We start from the raw sequence: 26292 nt of genomic DNA, 5'->3' as shown, positions 1-26292 counted from the left end.
TTAGATGGTGTATGCATGCACATGAATAAATCTTTTTCTTACTTTCGTAAACAATCATGTTATAAATTGTTAAGCCATATAAAAAATATAATTTTCTTTAATTTTTCTTTGTTTGCCACTAACTTCACTATCCATTTTCAACTTATAATACTTCAATGGATCTTTTTATTAGGTCTATAATACAAGCCTCATTTTGATTTGAAATTAGGATACTAAACAATAAGTAGTAGAAGAAAAAGAAACAGTTGATTTTGCGTTGCATGAACAGAAACAGTGGTGACGCCAACATTGTTTCACACTTCAACAAACTTTGAATAGATAGGATCTGATCAGTTTTATGGGTAAATTGTCTATTCCTGATTTATATAATTTTGACAATAGTAAATTATGCCAAATGGAATCAAATGTTTTCATAAGACCTAATAAAGTAATAATTCTATTCAATAAAATCAATTGTAACAGTTGAGACTGACTTTCCTGTTGGCTGTTATTCAGGATATTATTAATTTCTAATTATTGAGTGAGTTGAATATATGCATATTCTTATGAATTAATGATTCTGTAAGTAAAAGAGCTTTGATATGTAATTCTTAATATTTACTGTATTTTCATTCCCGTTTTTAATTTGTAAGCATTAGTCTTGTTTTTTGAAACTTAAAAATTTTCTGGAAATCTACCAGATATAATACTATAAAATAAGATGATACTAGTTTAAATTTAGTATTTATTATTATTAGTAAATTTAGTAATTTTTTGTTTTTCTAAAGTTTGTAGATGTTTACATGTTTTTTTTTAAATGTATTTGACCACTTTGGTCAAGAGCCATTTTGGAAACTGTCTCTAAAATTGGGGTACAGAACCAAAGATTCTACTCACTGAAAGCATTTTATAAATGGAAGACACAAGACAACTAAGATGAAAGGTTTAAGTATTGTATTTTATGATGCAATTACTAAACTTGAAGTTTATGTAAAATAAAGATGATCTGATTTTGACTTTAAATAACCAACAATCTTAAATTAGGTGATAAATAACATGTCTTCCTTTATGCCCCCATGTTAAAGATGATTGAATACAAATCGAAACCAGTATCATCAAACACGTAAAGATTGTTAACAATCTTGAGTAATTTTCTTTTTATATCAGTTGTGAGTACCATCATTTTCTCAGCTTAAATAGGGAAGAGATGGAGATTCTTCCGTTGTCTCAGTAGTTATGTATTATAACACCAGAATTATTTAGTAATTTGTTGCCGGTTACCAGTAGTATTTGAAATACTTGTAGTTGTAAACAGACGTTCAAAACACTTGTCATTTTGACAGTTACTAGCCTCTACATCGATCAGGTTCACAGGATGTTCACACTTAGAATAGAATTGCAATACAAGATACATTCTCCTCCAACACCCCCTCCAAGAAAACTCCCTTGTATATCGAGCGTGATCTGAAGAACACCACTTAATCTAAGGTTTGACAGAAAAATCCTCAAGGAAAAAACTACCAAAAAATATCTTTTGGACAATTCAGTGTATACCTTGGCTGAGTTTCCGAGAGACTTCTACAATGAAAAACAACTTAAGCTTTGATATGAATCCATTTCTTGGTGTTATTGGATTGGTAATGTAAGCTGTTTCTACTAATTTATTTAGCAGTACAAAAATAGAAACAATAAACATTATTGTTGTCATTAATTTGTTGTTAAATTACCTACATTGTTATAGTGTTTCAATTACATAATGTTTATAAATAAAATTTATACTTGTTTCATTATTATTATTTTACGCTCAGCTGTTATCTCGCACAGAAAACAAGATTGTACAGGTAAAGACCACTTTTTGTACTAATAATGAAATATCCTCTTCCTTATTAAAATTTTCAGAATTGTATGTTTCACCAGGAAACCTTTTGCCTTGGTTTATCCACTTCAAACACTTTTTCAAACTTCCAACTGAAAATAAAAATAACATATAATTTACTTAACTCTAGATCTGTCAAACAAGTAGTCTCTTAAACTCATCTTTAGAATTGCAGTAATCTTTTTAACCAAAACTTGTTATTGAAAATCAGATTTAAGTATCTAGAACAAGTTGTATATCAGAATATTTGGGATGTTTCACAGTTTAATTTGATGCATTATTTATTGAGTAGTAATCCATACCAAGTATCCACCAAAATTATACAGTTGCAATAAAAAACATTGGTTTGCCATTTCTGCTTGCCCACTTCAATAAAATGTAAAATAACGGGATTTTTCTTCTACTTTTGATGTGGAAAGTTTTGTTCAGAGAAAAGGTTGGTTACATCATTGTGTTCAGAATTTCTTCTTGGACATGAGCATCATTTTCAAACATCTGTTTATTACTGTTTGGTTCAAAGAAAGACATCCATTGCAAACACAAGTAGCGGCACTTTCTATAATGACAAGCTACTAGATTTGACTAATCGCTAATATTTAGTTATTTTCATTTTATTATAAATTTGTGATTGAATCAAATGGTATATTATAGCGAAAGTTTTTGAAATTAATAACCATTTTGAAAACGTATAGAAATGTTTTAATGTAAATATGTGATTTGTAATAATGCAAAATTTTACTATTTTCTAAAAAAAAATTACATAGTTTATAGCAAGTTGAATTTCTTTTATGTGTTGTATAAAAAACCTTTTGAGGGACATTTTATGTATTTTGAGAAAAATACAAAAAAGTGTTATATTTTTATAAGGTTGTACTTTTGAATTTTTCGCTTACTTTCCTTTTATACATTTGTATTGCCAACAAAATCCTAAATTAAAATATAAAAAATAGATCAAAACTGTAGATAAATGATCCTTACAATGTACTGAAAAAGAAAATATACAATAGTATATACTTTACTTCAATAATAAACTTTATGGCATAGGTTTGAATGATGATGTGTAAAACTAGCAAAATAGTGTCTAACAATTTCCTGGAATTTCAACAGGCAAATCCAGGGTCAAAAAAGCACTGTATTAAGAAGTAAACAATATCATGCTCAGTTCATTCATTATAGATACAGTACAGCCCTTTTTATTCAAACCTCATTTACCCAGATCTCCATGTTATCTGGATTGGTTTTACTCAGTGGAGTGTGTAAAACTTTTTAATGAATAACATATGTTCAGTTTAATCTGTATTTTTATTAACACATGTTCAGTGTTCAGTATAATAGTAAACAAATTAACGATTGCTAATTTAAGCCTTTGAGGGATTGATAATTGCTGTAAATTTGGTACATGTTCTCACACGATAACAGAGAGTTAGTTAAAATACATCTGGAAGTGAAAAACTGGAAGGTATCAATGACTTATGTGACAGTGCAGAACCACCGAAATGGTTCTTTTATAGACAGTCTGATACTTAGCAGAAATGATGGCTTAGATGTATGTGTGATTGTACTTCTAGAAGTAGCGTGCCATAGTAAAACAAAAGAGACTTGGACTGAGTTTTTTACAAACTAGTAAAACAATAATTCTTTTTATTTATTTTATTTTCATCTATAACAAATAATCTCTGTAAGACAAAATAATAAATTGGCCCTCTTTTACTGTTATATGTAATAACATAAAATCACCTATTTTATGTAATCTATTGTAGGTTTTATTATATTCCCAGTTTATTCGGATCACGTTCCAGTTCCAATTAATCTGGAAACGTGTACTGTACAGTATAAAAGTAAACCAGTTCTATTACCATAAATTAATCCAAAATGATGCAGTTCATTTATAAAACAATACAAAAATTGGTTGTTAAAATTGCATAATATAAACCCTTTATTATGATACATGTTAAAACATTTTAAGAATGTTTCTGATTTCGTGAATTAAACCAGAGATTTCTTCTTACCTGATGTGCATACTTAACAAAGAGACTTATTGACATATGGTATTCAAACAGGCATAAAAAGTAGCAATTGTTCACTGCTTTCAAATAGACATCAAAGCATTGCCCAAATGTAATCCTCTTTTTTGGTACTTATACGCCATGGTATTGGCCAGGGCACAGTCAAAGCTAGGGAACATCTGTAACAACAAAGATGCTTGTGAATGTTAAGTTTAGCTCCAGTTTATCTTCCCCTCACTGTTAGCATCTGGAATGTAATGCTGTCTCCAATCTGACCCCTGAAATTCTGGAGTCATTGCTTGTCTGAAGAGATCTAAAAAACTTGTTGACAAAGAAGCTTCAAAATGAACTCTATAATCATTTAGACATCAAGAGACATCTGGACTACAACATATAGTGTAATCTAGGTGAAGAGGTATTCTCATCATCTCATTAGGTGCACAATTAAGTACACTATGATATTACAGACACGGCTTTTTAAGCGCAATGGAGTAAACCAAGTTTTTTTTACATGTAACATAGCTATGTGGAGGGGGGTTGATTCAATTTGAATGTTGGATAGCATCTGGAATCTGATGCTTCATCAAATTTAGGACTCCTGGACTCTGGAGTCATGTTCATCTGAAGAGATCCGAAAAAGTTGTCAATGAAGAAACATCTGTAAAGTTGGCCCCCACCGACTTGAAACTGGTTGTAATCGTTAGTTTACTTTTTTTTTTTAGACATTTTTAATGGTTTGTTTTGATCTCTTTCCATTAGTTTTTGATTATAACAATATGGGTGGGCCAACTTCACATTATCCCACCCACTCCATGTATCTTCGAGACAAAATTCATACAAGTTGAAAGCTTTTCATAAGTTTATATTAGTTTTGTCATTCCCAACATTTGTTTTATGCTTGTTTTATAAATTATTTGAAAGTCTTCATTTCACATGGCTGTGGAAGTTGGCTCATCCAAAATAGCCCACCCACTTTATAACTGGTTGGAATCATTAGTATTTTTTTAGATTTTTCCTTCCCAATGTTTATTTAGATTGTTTTCTAATTTTAAAAAAATTATTTGAGTCTTCACTTTTTAGGTGGACTATTGTGAAGTTGGCTGACACAAATAATTTGGATTCTTTAGCAATACAAGTTGAAAAGTCTTCATTTTGTGGGAGGGTTGCCTGAAGTTGGCTCACCCATTTAAAAAACAGGTTGAAATGATTAGTTTTTTCATTAGATTACCTCAGTTTTGTCATTCAAGACATTTGTTTAGGTTGTTTTCTAATCTTTAAAATTATTTGAAAGTCATCATTTCATGAGTGGGCTACCAAAGTCCACCAACTTAATACTGGTGGGAATTGTTAGTTTTGTCAAACTCAACGTTTAGAATGTTTTCTATTTTATTTTAATTATTTGAAAGTCTTAATTTTGTGGAAGTGCCAACCCACCAGAAGATCAAGACCTTCAAAAAAAAAAAAAAAAAAAAACAAAAAAAATAGAATACAATCTAAACAAATGTCGAGAATGAAAAAAAATAATTTAAAACTAACAAAAAATTAACGATTCTAATGAATTCTAAGTAGGTGGGCTATTTTGAGAGGCTTAACTTCACAGATATCATGACTTCAAATAGTAAATTTTTAAAAAGTAGAAAACGTCCTAAAACAAAATTTGGATTCTTTAGCAATACAAGTTTGAAAGTCTTCATTTTGTGGGAGGGTTGCCTGAAGTTGGCTCACCCATTTAAAAACAGGTTGAAATGATTAGTTTTTCATTAGATTACCTTCAGTTTTGTCATTCAAGAACATTTGTTTAGGTTGTTTTTCTAATCTTTAAAATTATTTGAAAGTCATTCATTTCATGAGTGGGCTACCAAAGTCCACCAACTTAATACTGGTGGGAATTGTTAGTTTTGTCAAACTCAAACGTTTAGAATGTTTTTCTATTTTATTTTAATTATTTGAAAGTCTTAATTTTGTGGAAGTTAGTGCCAACCCACCAGAAGATCAAGACCTTCAAAAAAAAAAAAAAAAAAAAAAAAAAAAACAAAAAAAATAGAATACAATCTAAACAAATGTCGAGAATGAAAAAAAATAATTTAAAACTAACAAAAATTAAACGATTCTAATGAATTCTAAGTAGGTGGGCTATTTTGAGAGGCTTAACTTCACAGATATCATGACTTCAAATAGTAATTTTAAAAAGTAGAAAAACGTCCTAAACAAATGTCGGGGAATGACAAAAAACCAACGTAAACTAATGAAAAACTATTGACAGGCATGCAATTTTTCTCAAAGTTAAATGGTGGGTGGGCTACTTGTAAAGTAACCCACAAAATTAAGACTTTCAAATAATTTAAAGAATAGAAAACAACCTAAACAATTATGTGCCAACTTTCACAGGCATGGTGACGAAGAAGTTCAAAAAGGAGTCAAGTTCTGAGACAGCGTCAGATTCAAGGACGCTCTATTAAGAGGAAGGTAAAACCGGAAACTAAAACATTAACACTGGATCAACCCTTCCCACCATAGCTATGCTTTGTAGAACACAGCTTATTGGTTGATCCAAGAACATGGTGCCTATACAGAAAATCTAACTTATACTTAAATTTCTATCAAATAGCATGTACATTAAAAAACTACGTAAGGCTTTAAAAATTGTTTATTTATAAACTTTTATGTGAGCAAAGTATACATGTTTTCTTGTTAACATATTATCAACTTAAAGGGCAATAAATTAAATGAGTTTACTATAAAAACAGTTGTTATTTTACAAAAACGTGAGATTTAAACCTTACATTTAAATTTGGTGTAAAATACTATAACAGGGCACTCTTCGTGAATAGTATATTAATGTAGATATCACTGTATAAAACTAAATAATACTACAAATATAATTAGATACAGGAGGACCTCAAAAAGGCTTTTTCATAGTAATTCACCAGAGTTACATTTAGAAGTAGCTTTTAATATCTAAATAAAAATTAAATACTTTATATAATAAAACGAAATTTACGAGTATTTGCTAAATATACCTGATAATTGAGGACCATTTTTTCAATAATAATAATTTAAGTTAATACTAAAATAGGGAGTAGCTTGACAAACCTGAGCCATTCCACTGATATATTAGTACTGTAATAATAAAAATAAATTAATTATAGCTTGATAAGAGACAGGTAATTTAAGCGGAAGTCAAGTAACAATAAAAAATCACTTTTAAGCCCACAACTTAGGAATAGAATAGAATAGTTTTTCATTGAATAAGCCAAAGGCAGTACAATCGTCAATACACTTTGAAATAATTAGTTGATTATTAAAGTCTGAAAATTGGTTTTGGGTTGTCAATATTTATCCATAAGTTTGTGTTTTTTAAAGTCTGACATACAATAAAGTTCCTCTTCAAACAGAATATTTTTTAACTTGCTGTTTTGTGGTAAACATTTTTATTCTTTTCTGGTAGCAGAACAGTTGTACTCCAATTTGGAAGGAATCATTTTAGAATATACTAGCTTTTGAAATTCAATGGTTTTTCTTTTACTCTTAACAAAATACATTGTGGTGGGCCTCTATGAGAATCAATTTAATAAAATTTATTTAAAAATAAAAATTAAGTAAATATAATTAATTAAAACAAACTGGGAGACTTAAATCCTTAACAATTCTGATTTTATGGCCCTAACCTAGACACAAAAAATAACATTTAAATAAGCGTTTTTATTACAACTCTTATGTCATATATTGTGAGCTATTCTATGATCTGCATATTTTCAAGACATCAAGTCCAGGATGGGTGTGTGGTCTAATGGTGGTCGGTAAATGCGGGAGTTAGCATGTTTAATTTTCCACGTCCTTTTTGTGGTCTAGTATACATTTATGACTCATTGGTCTGTGGTAAAGCTGGTGGGAGGGTCCACCTTAAATTATCAGTGATTGGCTTAGAAGTTGACGGAATCAGAGTATTTCTTATATAAGTGTACCAGACCCTACAGTTTTGCTTTTTGTCTTTAAACTATTAAAACAAAACCTCTTGCTTTTTGTCATTTTTATGTTTTACGAAGCATTTTATAAAAACACCACCACATACCCACACACACGAAAAAAAAAAACACGGTTTGTCACGATTGTTTTTACGGTTCAATTATGACCGTAATAATAGCTTATAAGAGTTAAAAATCTTTTTAAACCACAATGACACCAGGACGTTCTAAAAAATTGAGTCATTGTCTGTCCATGCGAAAATGTCTGATAGAAATGTACTAGAGACTTAAAACGTTGGGAAAACATATATTCCTCTTGACCCTAAGAAATAATCTATTGTGAAAATTTAAAGATTAAAAATAAAATTTGCATTTGTCCCATGGGTAAACCATGATGGCAACGAGAAAATCACAAAATAAACCAACTGATTATAATCATATTAAATTTGACATTTTACCAATTGACACATGTATTGAAGTTACTTTATTAGTAAGACTTTCGTTATGTTCTGTTGGGTCCTTCGATACTACCATTGTATTGGTTTATCGATTCTGAGGAAGCATATAAAAAGTATCGACTTCACTGCTCCCAAACAATTGATCCATTATTCTGTCTATAAACTAAAATTAAATTATATTACACTAAATATCACAATACAACATCTACCCTGTGATATAAAGCAACTAAATGAGTGACCTTTCCAACAAAAATTCATCAGTTTATTGATAGCTGACAGAAAAAACATCTAGGGCAATATTAGAACAAAAAATTAGGAATTAGAAGTTTGTTTTAGGCACTGCTGCTGCGGTTTAAAATTTATATGAACTTGATCTAGTGTAAAAAAATTACTATGTTGTCTCTATATGTCACGTAACAAAAATAGAATCAAGAAATTTGTGGTGACAGAGTTCCCTATGTCGGCTTAAGGAAAAACAAGTAGCTGTTTCTCCACCTCATCAATAAACAACTAATTTTTACTGTTTTTTCTTCCATAATTGTAATAAAAAATTAATACAAACCTACAATTTAAATAGAAATAATAATAAAGTTTCTAATGAGTCATTTAAAAAAATATTTCTTTATTACGCTTTACAAATGAATCTTAAAAGACTTTTATAAATTTATGACTGAATTTATCTCTACAATCCCACCAAGGCTGTTAAACTAAAGAGACTAGTAGATGAAGTTTGCTATAGTACTTCTATCTAGATATTGGTAATATTAGAGCTGACCGTCAGCACTAAAGTTGCTTCTGTGAGATTTCTACTTTAAATAAAAAAGTGGTATTATTTTGTAATAATTATTTTACTCACTACAAATTGGCAATAAGTTAAAAAGAATTTAAAAAAAAATTAATTGTGTGTATAAAACAAATACAAAATTTAAGTCTGTAATTTAATTATTATGTAGTTTTATACAAAATATGTTTATGGTTTTTATTAGTCCTGATGTTACATGAAGAGTTAATATAATCCAAATACGAACAAAATAAGTTATTGTTGAAGAAGTGCAAATCAATGTGCTTTATGTATTGGAAATACCAGGCAAATATTCACCTAATCTTTAGGCAAGTTATTTAATAAATTGATTTTTACAAAGAATGCACAACTTTTAACATGCAATGCTGAATGTTTCCGACTGGATTGTGTGGAAATACATGAACAGCCAAACAAACATGTCATGCGTGGGCTATTCAAAATGGTTTCTATACTTTTCCATGCTATATCAGAGTGGAATATATGTCTCCTCTCTGGCTTTAGTCAGTACAGATTTGCAAAAGAGCAGATGGTATTGTGGACCTGTACTACAGTATTTAATTCAGTTTTATTATAATTTAGGTGTTTATGTGCATATTTTTTAAGTATGCATGCAGTAAAAAAAACGTTTGTTGCATTTTCTGACATTGTCTCTCAATGCTTTGGTTATGTTTAACATCAGTTATAGATGTGTTAGGTTCATTATTCATCTGAGAAAGAAATAAGATTACAGACCTTGAAATGTGCTGTTTTATTTGGTGTAATCTAAATTATCTGCTTCGTGGTACATGACATACAGATGCTTTCTTGGCATAAACTGAGGCAAAAATAAAACACACGGCCTTTAGCTATTATACCGTACCCAAAAATAATCTAAAACTCCTTTAGTCTGGTGGACAAACGCAGAACAAGGCAAAATTCAAAATCAAACTTTGCTGCTTACAAGGGCTGGCATGCTCATTAATGTGAGTTTTTGCAGCAGTACTAAAGCTTTTTTTTGAGGATTTTCTAGAAACGTCTACAATAAGACTTTAAAACCAGAATATCAATTGGTAATGACAATTATTCAATACAACTTCGAAACAAATCACAAACATTTCAAAAGATTGCAATCGCAAGAATTGCTAACATACGCTCAGCTGTTTTTTATACCTATCTTGATTCGTTCTAGAAACAGGGGTTACTGAATTACACATTAAAAACACTAAGTTTGGGATGTTATCCTAAAATAATAACGTACCTATGTCAACCACTAACATTATCATCTGGTAAATAACAAGCCTTGTCCCAAGGTGAATGTACCTGTCTTGGTAGTTTTAACTTTTCCAAACTGGGACAAGAGTTAAGTACAGGCATGCAATTGATAACTGTATTTATATCTTTAGTGTAAGATTTTGCACAAAGTATGTTTTTAACAAGTAGTTTTGAAAATGATGATATATGTGAAATACCAGAATTAACAAATGTTGTAATAGTATTATTTGACCTTTCTTATAGCGAAGAGGAATTGTTTACAGATCTCTGACCTATAAAGGGTACAAATTTTTAAATGGATTTGTACAGTTTTCTTTTAAATATGTCCAGTACAACTTATTAAAAATACCCACTAGCCTAGACAGAACCCTTTAAAAAAAAAAAATATACTGGATATAAAAATACATTCAAAACAAAAATAGACATGATGTATATCTTTAAACACAATTTGACAGAAGTTCTGCGGCAGGATTTTGTGTACTTACTGCCATCCGCTTTAGGCTTGTCAAATATTGAAATCTGTCTCTTTGTTGCCCCTTATAACGCTATCATTTGTCACAATGATAGCATGAATCACAACGATGATTGTTTCGTCATTTCGCCAGATGGTAATTGTACTGTATAGTAGTGAAGAATAAACAGTTTAACAGATTGAGGTACTTTTTATAAATGCATTAAAAATTTCCTCCATATATAAAAATTCCCAGTAATACAAAAATTGATCTCACGTTTCAAGAGTAGATTGGCTCTCGTATCTCAATTGGTTAAAAGAATCTGTGTTGTCTGATGCAGTGATACTTGAGAAAATGAAATGAGATAACTAACAGAGTTGCAGATTGCTGCACAATGTCAAGTACTTACTGGACCAATCTACAATTCCAAAATGCTGGACTGCAAGTCAATTCAGAAAACCAATACTAAAATGTAAAAGATGAGCGCTTACTTAAACATTTTCTTAAATACCTCATAAAAGACAAACCTGTTTACCACTATTTAAGAGGCTTCAAATTATGACCCATCCTTGTTTGTTTATGATTAGTAAATATAAAAGAGGAGGAGCTGCAGAATTACACTTTTAGGCAGGATATGCATAATTATAGCATGAGAAACAAATATTTGCTTAATTTTATTGTCTATCAGACTTACAAAAGTAGAAAGTAATTTTAAATATTAAAATAAAATTGTTGAATACTAAAATTTGAACCCACGAGACTGTGGATCAGGTTGCAGTAGGGGTGCTTTGGAAAGGCTCCTGCCAATCCTAAAACTACTAGCTGGAGTAGGTCACTGGTAAATATATAAATTTGTAAATATATTTAGTAAGTGTAACATTAAATTTTCCAGGAAGACCTGATCGGTTGTTTTAATTTTTTGTAGGATTGCTAAAATTGTAAATTGTTAGTTTTCATAGTACACATCATGATTGCACAATCCATACACAACAGGACCCTTGAGGTCTCAGTACTTGGTGGTAGGCCACCCCTTAGAATAAGAAATGCACTTAAAGATGAACATCATACTTCCTCTTCTGATTCCATCCATTGTTGCTGGCAATGTGAACAAAACATTAAATGTTACAGTAAAACAAAGAATGTAAGACTGTCATGTGCATACCAAAAACGTGATGAACACCTCAATACGCATGGAAAAAAAACATATTTTTCAAGAAAAATCAATGAAACTTAAACAATGAAAATTTAGAAAAACAATTTTTTTGTCACTTTGAATTATATGGAAACACATTAGCGTGAGCATTAAAAATGTGTTAATTAAAAAAAAAAAATTGTTTATATTATAGAAGATAATTTTCCACTAAAGCTCTAGTCATACCTCAAAACTTTTGGAATAACCCTTAAAGGCTGAATCAAACCCCAAACACTGAAATTTTTGTGGGAATGTTTAATGAAACTATCCTATATGAATTGAATTGTATAATTCTTAATATTAATAGAGAGAGAGACAAATATATCATTTTAAATTTACAAAAAAATTGTAAGTTAAAAAAAAGAATAATAGATTTTGTTCCATAGTTTCTAAAATAAATTTCTAGTTTGCTTCTTGTTTCTAGTATAGAATCTTTAGAGTAACAAAGCAAAAAATATATAAAATAGTTTTTTAGAATGTAGATGCACTTACAGTTAGTGCATATGCAAATATAGCTTGTCTATTTCACATGAATACTTCAAAATATAGATTATAGACAACAGCATGAAACAAACTGTCCCAAAAGTTTCCACAAAGACAATTGGAAGTGAGGGCAACTATGGATTTCATGAAAACAAGTACATAATATGTGTATCATGTATAAATATGTTATATATATATATATATATAAATATTATATAATATATACATATATATGACATTTCGTAATTTTATAAGACCAGATTTTTATAACTTTTTGATATAACTGCCCTGTTTAGTACAAAAAATTAAGATAATTTTCTTTTCCTCAACTAACAATAAAAAAATCTGTAAATGGATGAATAGTAATTGTAAGTGTAAATTAGATTTGGTAAGACTCGCTACTAATCTGAAACAATAGTTATTGTTGAGACAACTTTTGACAAATATATGCAAAAAATCAATTAACTTTGTAAAACTGTTAACATCCCTTACAAGGTACGAGTACACCATAGGTATCAAAAATAGATTTTTATAACACTCAGCCAAATCCCCTCATTGGGACATGCACCATCATTGAAACTCAATCCTGTCTATAAAGAATAAGTTTCATGCAAAATTTACAATCTACAGATGAAATTATTCTTGAGATGTACTGCCAAAATTCACGGAGGGACAAGCACCATCATTGAACTCAATCCTGTCTATAAAGACTTTCACGCAAAATATAAAATGTGCAGATGAACTCGTTCTCAGGATATATACTGCAGATACGCAAATTTACCAAAACCCATTGAGGGACCTGCACCATCACCAAACTCTATGTTATGTAAGTAGAAATGAAGATACATGCAAAGTCCATAACTTTAATTAGTTCTTAAGATATACTCATTCTTTCATAGCACATTGATATTTTTTATGAAGAAATTAAGTTTCATATATAAAATTTAAAGACTATGGGTCACATCGTTCTCGAGATATTCTGTGAGCAGTTAGACTACCCTTACACTCACGTTGTTCAGACAAACTCGATGTTGCTTAGTTAAAGTTACAAGTTATTAATTCTTGAGATATTCTTTGGAAAAAAGACAGACAAGACAGAAGAGGAATGGTGATAACCCTCTTAATAATATCTCGATATATACAAAATTTTAAGTTGATAGCTCAATTCGTTTAGATGTCCTGCCAAACGTTATGTTTTGCTAACACTCAGCCAAATTCCATGGATAGACATGCACCATCATTGGACTTGATGTTCTTTATGGAAGTGAAGCTTCATAGAAAAATATGAAATCTATATATCAATTCATCATCAATATATTGTGCGGACAGATAGACACAAGAGAAATTATACAAGCCTTCTGAGTGATAAGCTTCTCTAACGTTCACAGCCAAATACTGCTAGATTCCTTTATTTTTGCCCAGATCTTTTTCTGCATTGCAAATAACTTTTTCTTAGTACTATTGGAATAATAAAATAAATAACGTTTACCTTAAACTATTCCACAACAAAATAATTCTATTTATGGTTTAATTTTTAATTACTGATTTTCGGCAGTGATATTAAAATACCTGTATTTTTACACATTATTTATTACTACTTTGGGTAATATTTATTTTATCGGTGACTCTCCAGTTGTTGAGTCTTGATGGTTTCCTTTAATTGATATTTACTTCATTTTTAGTGATTATTACTAAATATCAGTCAATATGAGATAGATATAGACAGAACTGTATTAGACCAACTTCACTTATAAATTTACCTCATATTTGACATATAAACAAAAGAAATAAAAATACATAAAAGGCAACATAAATTATCAGAATAATATCCCCAAGGCACAATTTCACTTAAAAAGCTCACAGCCCTTAAAAAGAAGTACAGCTCACATCCCCTAATAAGAACGTTTGATCTCTTTAGCCCTTCAACATGGTTTAACGAGGACAGTTTATGGCCGATGAACGAGGCCGACTGCAATGGTATCACGTGAATGTGAAGGTTTAGTGCAGACCATAAACATATGTGATCTAGCGGCATCAGTTTGGAACTACTTCCAGCAATATTTTGCATTGTTACAAACAGGACATTGCATTCTGTATTTTCGTCTCTTCACAAAAAATTGTTTTCTTCTTTATCAGCTGTTTATAGAAACCAAACAGATGGCTCAATTTGGCTGTGTTTGCAACATGACGTCTGCTCTGCACTTTTGTTTATTACAGATCAGTTTGTGTTTTACAATGTGTTTCACGAGTTGTAAAATAATAATTGTTTTGTAATAAGTTTCTAGTCAGTAACAAAGATGACTGGATATTTGGAACAATATGACTTATTTCATAAGAACCAATTTGGCCTTTAGGAGAGGTCATGGCACTGAAGGGGCCCTGGCTCATTTGGTAAATGAGGTTTTCTCAAGCCCTGGATGAGTCACGGGCCCACTACCAGTGTATTCTGCGATTTTATCTAACGCTTTTGATTGTGTTATGCATAACATTCTTATTAAAGAATTGTAATTTTATGGTGTAAAAGAATTAAAACTGGTTTAAGTCTTATTTCCAATCTAGGAAACAAAAAAAACCCTTGATTAAAATTGGAAGCATAAAATATGAATCTGAATGGAAGTCTGTAAGTAAGGGGGTTGCCTCAGGGATCCATTTTAGGTCCAACATTATTTCTAAATTTATATAAATGACCCTACAGGGAGTAACAGAGGAAGGTTTAATATTGTATGCTGACGATAAAGAGCATTCGGTAGGTGTTTCTAATACAGTAAAGTTTTTAGGATTATACATTGATGAAAACATCATAGAAAAATTAGAAAGTAAGCCGAGTTCTGCGTGTTTTGCCTTAAGTTTTACAAAATATTGTTAGTTTTCAAGTTGATGATGACAGTTTATTATGGTTATTTCTTTCCTCACATGAAATATATGGCATATTGGGCATGGAGTTCTTCCTCCAAAGCAATTTTATATTTTTAAATTGCAAAAAAGAGCGCTTTGAGAATATAGAAAAATTGAATTTTAGATCATCATGTAGGTTTACAGTTAAAAACTCTAAATTTGTTGACCGTTCCATCACTTTATATATATGAGGTCTTAATGTATACCCATAAAAAACTTACCTAATAATATCACCACAAAAGATCATGATTACACTACAAGACAGAGAGACAAACTTACATACCCAATCCATAGAACTAAATTATTTGAAATGCCCCTTATTACAAAGGACTAAAATTTTACAACAAAAATTCCAATATCTCTATCCTTTTGGCTCTAGGAAAGTTCTCTATAAAATTACAAAATATCTTTAATAGAGAAAGAATATTATTCAGGAAAATGATTTTCTAATTGATGCAACCTTCATTGAATAATTATTCTCCAACATTTTAAAAACTTTTTAATGTATATATATATATATATTATATATATATATATATATATATATATATATCTAATAAACATACTGGATCACTGTTTGTGTGATTAAATAACGATTATTCATGAATGAATGATTAATTATGTTTATACATTATTTTAAAGGATAAGTATATTTTAAATTTATATTGACGAGTCACCTGTTCATTGTAGATTTTATCTACTACAATAATTGTGTAATGTTACATGACAATAAATTTCTGATTTCTGACAAAAGTACAGGTTATTTAGTTTTGGTCTAAATACTATACTAATGTCCAGTAAGTGCAAAAAATAAACAAAATTGATTTAGTGGGTGTATGTTTGTGAGTGTTGTAGGGCCTAGGTCTATCTGTGAAAGTTAGTTGTTTTTTGCATAATGTGAAAAAATGTTTGGGGTTTCATTATTTCTGACTTTTCAACATTTCTGCACTATTTATACTTAATTTAAATATAGCATAAACATGTCATTATACGCTCATTAGCAAATAAAACTCACATAAACAAACTAGAGGTCTTGGAAATCCCCACATTGAAGGGGTTTATATATAATATTTTGAGGAATAAATATAGGACTAAAACAGTATGCTCTTTATTCGTTTTCTGTAATTAAAACTTCACTTTTAAGTGTACAAAACATTTGTTTCTAGCTGTGATTTACTGCTACAATGTTTTTTACAATTTTATTTTGTTTTTATATAAAATTTAATAGACTAATATATTATGATAAAATAACAAGCTGGCATTCCGATTAAAGACGATACAAAAGGTGAACAATTGCCAATTTATGTATTTTTCAAGACTTTTATACTGAACGTATATTAGTCTTTTTACACCATTAACTTAACAAGAAACTTGTTTGTACTCAGTACAAAAATAAAAATAAAGAAACAATTGGAAGATTACTCAATCTAATTTAGTTTTTAACCACCTGTGTTGAACATATGAACAAAATATGATGAAAACTAAAACTGTCACTGAAAATTGAACTATTGGTAACAACAATGTACAAGTTCATGTACCACTATCACATTAAGAATGGTAGATTAAGTAATGCGTTAGCGTACGCCATGGGCTTTACATTAGGATGAGGCTGAAACAGAGAGAAAATAGTGTTAGAATTTTGTACTACCAAGAATATTATAATATTAATAAAACAATATACTAGTATTTAGGTTGTAGCATAAAGCAATATTAAAACTATTTGTAGTTCCTTCTATTCAACCTTTATAGAACATTTACTTTATAAACATTCCTACAACAATTACTTTTATTACTGAGTATTAAGTTCAATAAGTTGTAGATACAATATTTATATAGCATCTATCAATTATTTATCTATCACTAAAATTAAATAAAAACTTTCAAATAATAATAGTAATGTAAAAAACACTAGTACAACAATACAAATGCAAGGATGGCCTGAAAAGTTTCCGACCTAACAAAGATACAAGAAATTTTGTCTGAAATTCTTTTATATTTTTACATAGTCTCCTTGTAACTCTACAGACTTTTCCCAGCATTGCTCCCATCTCTGTAAACCATCCAAATAGTACTCTGCATTTTTCTCTGCAGAAAAACAAAGATGATTTATTTGACAAAAATCTTTGTTGTCCGAGCGCAATATTTAGATGAGGGGACAAAAAAAAGTAACTTGGGACTAGATCTGGTGAGTAAAGTGGGATGGACAAGACTTCAAACCGTAATTTGTGGATTTTCGCCACGGCAACCCGACGCTGAGTGAGATGGTGCATTGTTTTGATGAAACAGGATTTTCTGTTTCCGCAAATGTGGCTGTTTTTTCCGTAAGTTCTGCCTTCAGCTTGTCAAGTAATGATGCATAGTATGCTCCTGTAATGTTTTTCCTTTTTAAAGATAATGTATAAAAATAATTCCATGACTATCCCAAAAAAAAGTTACCATCACTTTCCAAGCTGAAAAAAACAGCTTTTACTTTTTCTGCGGTTCTCACACTGCAGTCCACTGTTTGGACTGAATTTGTTGTTTTGGGCATATAACGGTGTATCCAAGTTCCATCTACAGTAATTAAACAGGGCAAAAACTTGGATTTATTTTGCCTAAACTGCGCCAAAAACAGTGTTGGAAATGTTCATTCGAACACTTCTTTGGTCTAACGTGAGCAAACACGGCACCCCAACGCACACCATGGACAGCTTTCTCATGCCTAAATGTTGATCTAATATGTGACAAACACGTTGTTTGGACATGTTCATAGCCTCTGATAACTTTCCCACTTTAATTCGGCGGTTGTCTAGCACTATTTTTTTAAATTTGGCAATATTTTTTGTTGGTAGTTGCAGTAATTGGACGTCCTGAACGTTCATCTCCCAAGCTCTTACAGCCACGTTTAAATTCAGCAGCCCAATAGTTCACAGTGGTAAAATTATGGTGGTGGTATGTAGTCCCCACATGCAGAATTCAACTCTTCTTTGAATTTTTGTAAAGGTGTATTGCCTTTCAAAAACAATTATTTAATGACAGCTCAATACTCGATTTTGTCCATTTTCACACAAAAACCTTACAACTCACTCAAACGACTGTTAAATAAAAACTGTGCATCAAAAATGGCTGAAAATTTGATGAAAACTGTCAATAGAAGGATCAACAATATCCAGTAGCTTTTATTTACGAGTGCTGCCATCTTGATGTTGAGGTCGGAAACTTTTCAGACCATTCTTGTATGTTTACAACATGGTGTCTCAACTGCTACATTAATTACAAAAAATTGTTATAAATGGATTAAAACAATATAGACAAAATATATGTTGCTATTCAACATCTATATCAACAAAAAAAACTATTTGCTGAAAAATGATACTGCTAGAAATAAACATTAAAATGCAGAAAATTAATGTTGGTTGACATCTGAAATTTAAAGTTGAAAAGGTTAACAACATAAAAACAGAATAGATTAAAATAAACAAAGGTTCTGAGTATTATGTTATAATAACAGAGATTAAAGAGAGATAAATAAGTACTTACCACGGCTTCAAAAGTTGTGAATTGCGGCTTCATATCCTTGCCTTTCAATGTGATAAATGCTCCCTTGTTGCCCATGGAATCACTGAAAAATTACAAAGAAGTAACATTACAGTAAGTTATACCTGAGCCAACACAAATATACATACCTTACATTTGTATAGAACAATAAGCTGATACAACGGAATATGGACTAGACAGAACGCAATAAAGTCTTTAACAAACTAACTGTAAAAACAACCTTGCTGTTCCTTGACATTTCGGCCAAAAAATCAGTAAAGTTCTTCCGTGAACCTTGGCCTTTCTATTAAAAGATTGGGACAGATAACAATACGAGCTTAGTAAGGGGGCTTACCAGTAGTTAGGAGCTGAGAAAACAGTGATGCACTTTCCATCATGAGCGACCTCGTAAACCATCGTTCTTGGACTTCATGACTGCGTATGATGTAGTCAAGTTTGTTGGTCTTGAGGAAGTTACTTGTGACATCAGGAACCGAAACTGAACAACCCACCCCTCTTTTGCTGGTAGCACGTCCATACGTAGGCTGCGGATCCGACCACAGCAACTCACACATCAGTCCCTGCAACATCATACTAATGTTAGTGTCAGTAATAAATAACAACAGAAATTTTTACAAAAATGCAGTGAGTACAGTCACCTCCAAGGGTTGCCTGTGGTTCCTTGGCCCATGTGGCGGGTATTTTCATAATAGTAAACTTGAAATTGTAATTATTGTATACTTGAAAATAAAAGAATAATTTGATTTGATTTGGTAGAAAACATGATGACTGTACTTACCTTACTGTTGATAATAAAACCAAGGTTGATAAAAGATAGTGTGGAAATGTTGTTTAAAAACACAGTAAAAGCCATTGTTGCGTATTTTTTTCTGAAATAGAAGTCTTAAGTTTCATTGTTATTTTATATTGCTGTGCTTTCACAATTTTTTTGGTTCTCTTAGGACAAGAAGATTAGAAAATTCCACCTAGTCCTATTAAGACCTTTGTGCTGCTTCCAGAGTGACAGGATATTCTGGATGGGTAAGGTTGGGGGTAGGGGTTGCTTCCTGTTGAGATTCATGAGGAAAAATTTAGGGCACTAATCTCTAGTGCCTCCTCATGTGAAGGGAAAGCCAGCTATGAACCAGCCTCTCCAGTCAAAGCAGGCAGTGGGGTGGCACACGCTTATGTCTAGGTTGGCAAGAACTTTGACTCTTAGAGAACAAGCCCTACCAACTCCAGCAGTCATCTCCCGCAGTAGACTACACATATCAAATTTCCCTTGCGCCCCAGAATCTCAACATTTGCAGTTAGTAATTTGCCGCTCCTGGACATCCATAAGAATGCCCAGATTTAAGTGATACATCAGTTTTTGCTGTACACAGTGTGGGTTCAACTAGAAGGTATAAATCAGCCAGAAAGTGAACCCTCTGAGGATGCTTTCACAATTAATTTAGAGTAAAAATTAGGAGACAAGTACAGATCTTTGAGCACCATCAATTACGGTTAAACATCTGTTAACATAAAATAGATCTCCACAGTAAATTAGATATATCTCAAGATTTTAATTGTGTTAGGAGTTTTTTTAAACATAGTGTGAACTGGAAAACTTAGACAATAGTCAAATTCTTGGTGCATAAGTATAGAAAACAAATGTGACTATAGTAATTAATACATAGGATGACACAGTAGATGAAAATTTCAGATTCTATATGTAATTTAAAAGAAAACATCTACTGAATTTCATTTCCAAATTCCTCTCTATTCAGCTTCCTATATTTTTACTTACAAATTTTTAACATAAATATTTGAAAATTAACAAAATATCTGTAAAAATTTAGAAATTGTATATTTTTAATATCAAAGTAACTTATAAGAATTCAATTTAATGTTTAAGCTTATTGGATTGCAGAATAAAATAATAATCACAGCAATGTAAAATATTGTTTGACGTACTACCATAAGATTATGTAATAGGCACTCTGTCACTGCTGACTTTGTTCATTATCACCTGTTTGTTGTTTATTGTCAACACTGTTGAAACCTTTGTTGACAAGCTCATTTACGCATAATTTTTCTAACACTGTTTTATGAAAGTTCAGATTTTAAATGAGTACTAGACCGTGAGATAAAGCTTAACATTTAAAAGATGCTTAAAGGCATTTTCACTACGACTCTATAAATCATATGGAAATTATTCATACAACTAATTTTAATATTGTTATAGTATAAAAACATGTCCTATATATTGAGCTATATCAATAGATGTCTTAAGATATGTTATATTCTTCAAAATGAGGTCTCATAAAACTCTGTAGTCATCAACAACAAATACAGTTTTTATTTCTATTGGACAGCTTTCAATTTTAAACCAGAAAACATCTTTATTCGTTGTTAGTCTACAGTTATTAACAAATAAAATAGACACTGATGCAAAAATTACAATTCTTTAACATCAATCTTTATTCTTTACCCATTATCCTACACGGAGTTTCTTTTTTATCGATTTATACTTGCCAATACACTGTATGCATGACTAATATTGTTGCTTATATCTGGACAGCCAAAGATCTTACTAACCTCATATGTTGAGAGATAGTGATAAACCGGACAACTTAAGACTATAGGTTCAATTCTCTGTGGAGGATCATGTGACTAGGGAGGGTGGGGGGTCCCTTAGTGTTATTGGCTTTAAAACTAGATGTATCAATTGGGTTTTTAGGGACGTGATATCCAGTACACGTTTTCACAAATTGCAAATGAAAGTGCTTCCAGTTATAAATTTACAATGAGCACAGAGTTTTATTTTTGTCTACCAACCCTTGGAAGAAAAAGTACTCTTTTCAATTCAATTAACCCACACATCACGTATGTCAGATGTCCCCCCATTGCGATTTTACAGCTACCACTCATATGTCAGACAGCATCCAACTTTGCAATAATGTCACATAATTTTCAGCTGATCTGTGATGTTTTCGGTTTATGCTGTGATCGCACAGGATTCAAAGGAACTAATAATTAATGCGTTCACATGTAATAGGTAATTTCCTACCTAACAATGTGTAAAGAAAATGAGGTCCTTCATAAACAAGCCAACTGTTGTGCAATTCATCACCACCATTTGCTGTTGAGCCTAAGCCTAAGTTTAGGCTATCATCACTGTCATTGTCTGTTACATTTTTCTAGTGTTGGACAACATAACTTTGTATATTTTTGTCGGTATTAAAATCATTGTCATTCTCTAATTCAGCTGTAACTTATAAATCGGTAAGAAAAAATTCGGTTATCAATATATTAGGTGTTTGATGTGAACGCATCTGAAAATAGGCTAGGAAACGGACAACAACAAAAACCAGCAGACAATAATCCGTCTGCAGCTGTAATGTATTAGTTTCTAAGAATGGTGCGATCACAGGACCAATAAGAAACACCGTAGACCGGCTAAGAATGAAGTAAAAGTAAAGTACTTACAATCTGGGAAGCCGTCCAACATACAGATGGAACAGCAAAATATCCAACATTTTGCAGAATGAAGACCAGAATTTTTTGAAGCAAGTTTTGGCATTAGTAAAAACTTTCCCTTACGTGGTCCAATATACGAGTTGTTAGGGAAACATTTTACTGATTGAAAAATCTGTTCAAAAAGTTCTGGTCTTCGTCCTGCAGAATGATTTGAAAGGTATCAAACCCTGGTAAAATACATAAGTTATTAGTGTTAAGTATCATTTTTCTATACTTGAAACAATAAATAAAAAATATACTAAACTGTCATAATATTATATTACTGTATACACATGTATAACCACTGGTTTGCTAACAATATATTTTTCACAAAAAATATTCTTAAAATAAATACAAGGGGTATACTAATACTGACCTTCTTCAGGAGGTTGCCTGTTCCTGTCAATTTTACGAAGATCATCCAGTGTTACTCCGTCTTTAGAGAATAGGCCACCATGCATTACCTGGAATAAGAAGATAAAATAGATTAGATAAAATAAAATTGTAGAAAAATGAACTTTTACATTCAGAGGTGATGTTTTACACTACTACAGTATTATTCATTTATATTTACTATTACAGCATAAACCACACTTTTGGTATTAGGAAGGGGATTATTTGGCAATATTAAAAAACAATGAGTCTAAAGATTTATTTATAAGTTTGCCAGTTGTTGACATGTTATTTGGGCGGGTGACTGTGGCAAGTGGAACTGGAGTCCAGCTAACAGGTATTTTACCGTCTACTCAACACCATTTATTGCAATGCGTTTATTGACCCTTTCTCTTTATCATGTCTAGTAGTAGTCTCCTGGAAATTTAAATTGCCTGATTTATATCACAATTCTTTAGTTTTACAACTCTGCTACAACAGATTCCCACAAGAAAATGTAAAAATGTTTGTAACGTTGTCTTTTATGCACATACATAAGCAGCAGTGGTGCACGTAGTAACACTTGTACAATTTAACGTTACATTATTAATTTTTATATCACAGATCAACATTTAATTAATTGTTACACTACGGTTATATAATCCCCAGGAGGGCTCACACTGTGAGTGAACAGTTTAGTAGTGGAGTGTTCCACACAGCGAGGGAGCCGTTAAAAGAGGAAGAAGAAACAGTGATAAATTGTTCAATTGTAATAGTTGAAATGTGAAACAATTATTTGTAAACTGGCAAGTAAACTTTTGGGTAACATCAACGTATCTAGAAAGAGTACAAATAAAAATCAGCCAAAATAGATGTCTGCACTGAAAACAATAAATGGCCAGTTCTAGGATTAAAAGACATAATGGATACAGTTGCTAAAAACTCAACCTACAGAACAGCACAACTTCCATTACACGAGAACTCACCAGAACCCTGTTGTTGAGACAGTGTGTGAGGGGCAACCAGTTGTACACCTCTGTGAACAATTCAGCCATCTGCGAGGTGTACTTGGCTTTCACTTCGCCTTCAAACCCATACATCTGGTTCATTGTCTGACTTTCATGGTTTCCTGTTCCCACACAAAAACAGTATTTAATTTAAGATTGTCATTTACAGGTTATTTTGAGTTACATTAAGTTTTGTTTCAAAATGTTTACAAAATTGTGACTGATTTTTGTTTATCATATTAGATTAACCCTTTGAGTGCCGGAGCATCGCTATTTGTGATCCTGCATTATATGCAAGAAATGCCAGAATTGCTATTTGCGACTTCTGCAGTAACGCTTATATTTTACATAGTATTTATATAAAATTGGCTCAATGACTATACATACGCATTCCTAAGGCTTCAATGTAACTTTTGATGTAGGTTTTGTTGCATTCTGGTTAGATACTGATATTTATGGCGGTTGTAAAGTGAGGGTGTCAGTCGAGTTTAGAATCTACTGCTATGCAGACGAGGATCACATGTTTTGTTTGTGCTGGTGTTTTATTTCACAAATGATTGTAAATATTGAAAGTTTTTAAGTGTAAATGAGTTTGTAGTGTTATCTTCAAATTATTTCGTTTATGTATGTTGTTCTAGTCTGTGTGTAAGTAGAACAATGACTTGGCCGTGAGTTACGGTGATCATAAGCAGCTAGTACTTTACTAAATATATTTGTATAGTTTTTGTGTTTGTTCAGTGATATTTATTAACCCATTGGCTTATACATATTTTTACTATCAGCTCAACTGGAGTTATCCTATTAAAAATGCTAAAAACGAGTTTTTTTTATATGTTTATAAAAAATTTATTTTTCAAGTTATTTGGTTATATTTTATATCTTTTTGGATTAACATGAAATGGGCTTTAATAATAAATAGATAGTGATATATTTGGTCATATTTTAAAAATAATAATGCTGTTTTAAACTAAAAGTTTTGGAATTTTTTAAATGAAAAAAGTTTTTTTACTCAAATAATATAAAATAAAATACCCCATTTGTTGCTTTTGTTGTATTTGAAATGTATTTATCTACCTAGCAATACTAGAATATGTGTGTGTGTGTATATATATATATATATATATATATATATATATATATATATATATATATATATATATATATATATATATGCATAGTTTGTCAGAATAAAATGTTTTTTCTTAATACTGAAAATTCCAAGAATATTGATTTTTTCTCTTGTAGTACACTTATATTCTTATAGTAACTTATTATTCATTTAAATTTCAATTAATTGTAGTATTGCAGTTTTCTTATGTGTTATAACAATATTAGTCTAATTTATACTAACATTTGGTTGAAAAAAGGGTTAAAAAAAATTATTTAGATGGCGCTGTACTTGTCACGGAACCGTTCCGTGATACAAGGCTAATGGGTTAACAATGAGTCATAAAAACATTGCTGATAATGAAGATCTAGTATTGCAGGCATTAGATTTAAGCATTAGCAGTGTAGATAATAATACACAGAGTGTTAGGTTAGGTTAGAACATTTCTAGTTTTGTAGTGGTTCATATTTTCATATTTATTTTCCAAACTTTATTTATAAATATAAAAAAAAAGATTTTATATGTCTTTTTGTAGAGAAGTAAATGGAGTATAAGATAGAATAACTACAAGTGAAAAAATAAAATATTTCAATAACACAAAGTTGTGTCAAAATAAAAAGTTTTTGCTCATAATGTTTTTTTTTTATTGGCATCAAAACGTTAAATAAGAGATAAGTGTATTATATTTATAAAAAAATATATTTATTTAAACAACAACAAAAAACCAGGACATTATACCAATAAATAATTTTGTTATGAATTTTTAAACAGACCCTTGCAGAATCAGGCATTTTTTACTCGGCATTTTATGCATACCATATAGCAAAGCGCCGCGGCACTCAAAGGGGTTAAAATTAGATGAAAAATTCTAATTGTTACATGACAACTAAACAAAAACTTAAAATAAAAATCTTAAGAGCCATATTTTACTCACCTCTTGCCATATAAAATGTATCTGGATACAAAAGCTTGAATCCGAACAGAACAAAGATACATTCCACAGAAAAAGAACCTCTGTCAACGAAGTCTCCATTAAAAAGCTGCAGATCTGTTAAGTTTTATACATACATATATATAAAGTGGTAAAGTTCTTTAATTTCCCTGACAACTTCAATACAGAATTCTCTTTACATATAATGGTAAAACTTTATCTTGATAAATATTTTTATTCACTATATGTTTATATCCATTTACATTGATAAGCTGGCTGCATATATGAGAGTAATTTAAAAAGTTGTTATAACGAAGTAAAATAAACATTATTTATAAAAATAAAAAAGGATCAGAAACAAATATATAATTACGTTTTTTAATTTTCAACTTGGTCACTATTAACCCATAATTACAGTTTGTTGTTATATGGATGGGGGTGATCTATGACCGCATTATGCGGTTAGATATTTGTATAATATTATGTGTTATCAGCATG

At 30.8% G+C, this 26292-nt stretch overlaps 1 protein-coding gene across 1 annotated transcript in view; it reads right to left on the bottom strand.

The window, feature by feature from the left end:
* Nucleotides 1–16761: 16761 nt before the first annotated feature.
* The window catches only part of LOC124352966 (serine/threonine-protein phosphatase 5-like), a 28731-nt gene continuing 19200 nt past the window's right edge, over nucleotides 16762–26292 (bottom strand). Inside the window, 7 exon segments of the mRNA XM_046802725.1 lie at nucleotides 16762–16968; nucleotides 18879–18960; nucleotides 19231–19286; nucleotides 19289–19455; nucleotides 22753–22840; nucleotides 23735–23877; nucleotides 25798–25903. Coding sequence (XP_046658681.1) covers nucleotides 16903–16968; nucleotides 18879–18960; nucleotides 19231–19286; nucleotides 19289–19455; nucleotides 22753–22840; nucleotides 23735–23877; nucleotides 25798–25903 — 708 coding nt within the window. The 3' untranslated portion in view covers nucleotides 16762–16902.

This window comes from Homalodisca vitripennis, chromosome 1 (genome assembly GCF_021130785.1).
Source record: "Homalodisca vitripennis isolate AUS2020 chromosome 1, UT_GWSS_2.1, whole genome shotgun sequence".
Classification (NCBI taxonomy): domain Eukaryota; kingdom Metazoa; phylum Arthropoda; class Insecta; order Hemiptera; family Cicadellidae; genus Homalodisca; species Homalodisca vitripennis.
This window is presented reverse-complemented; position numbering and strand designations above follow the sequence as displayed.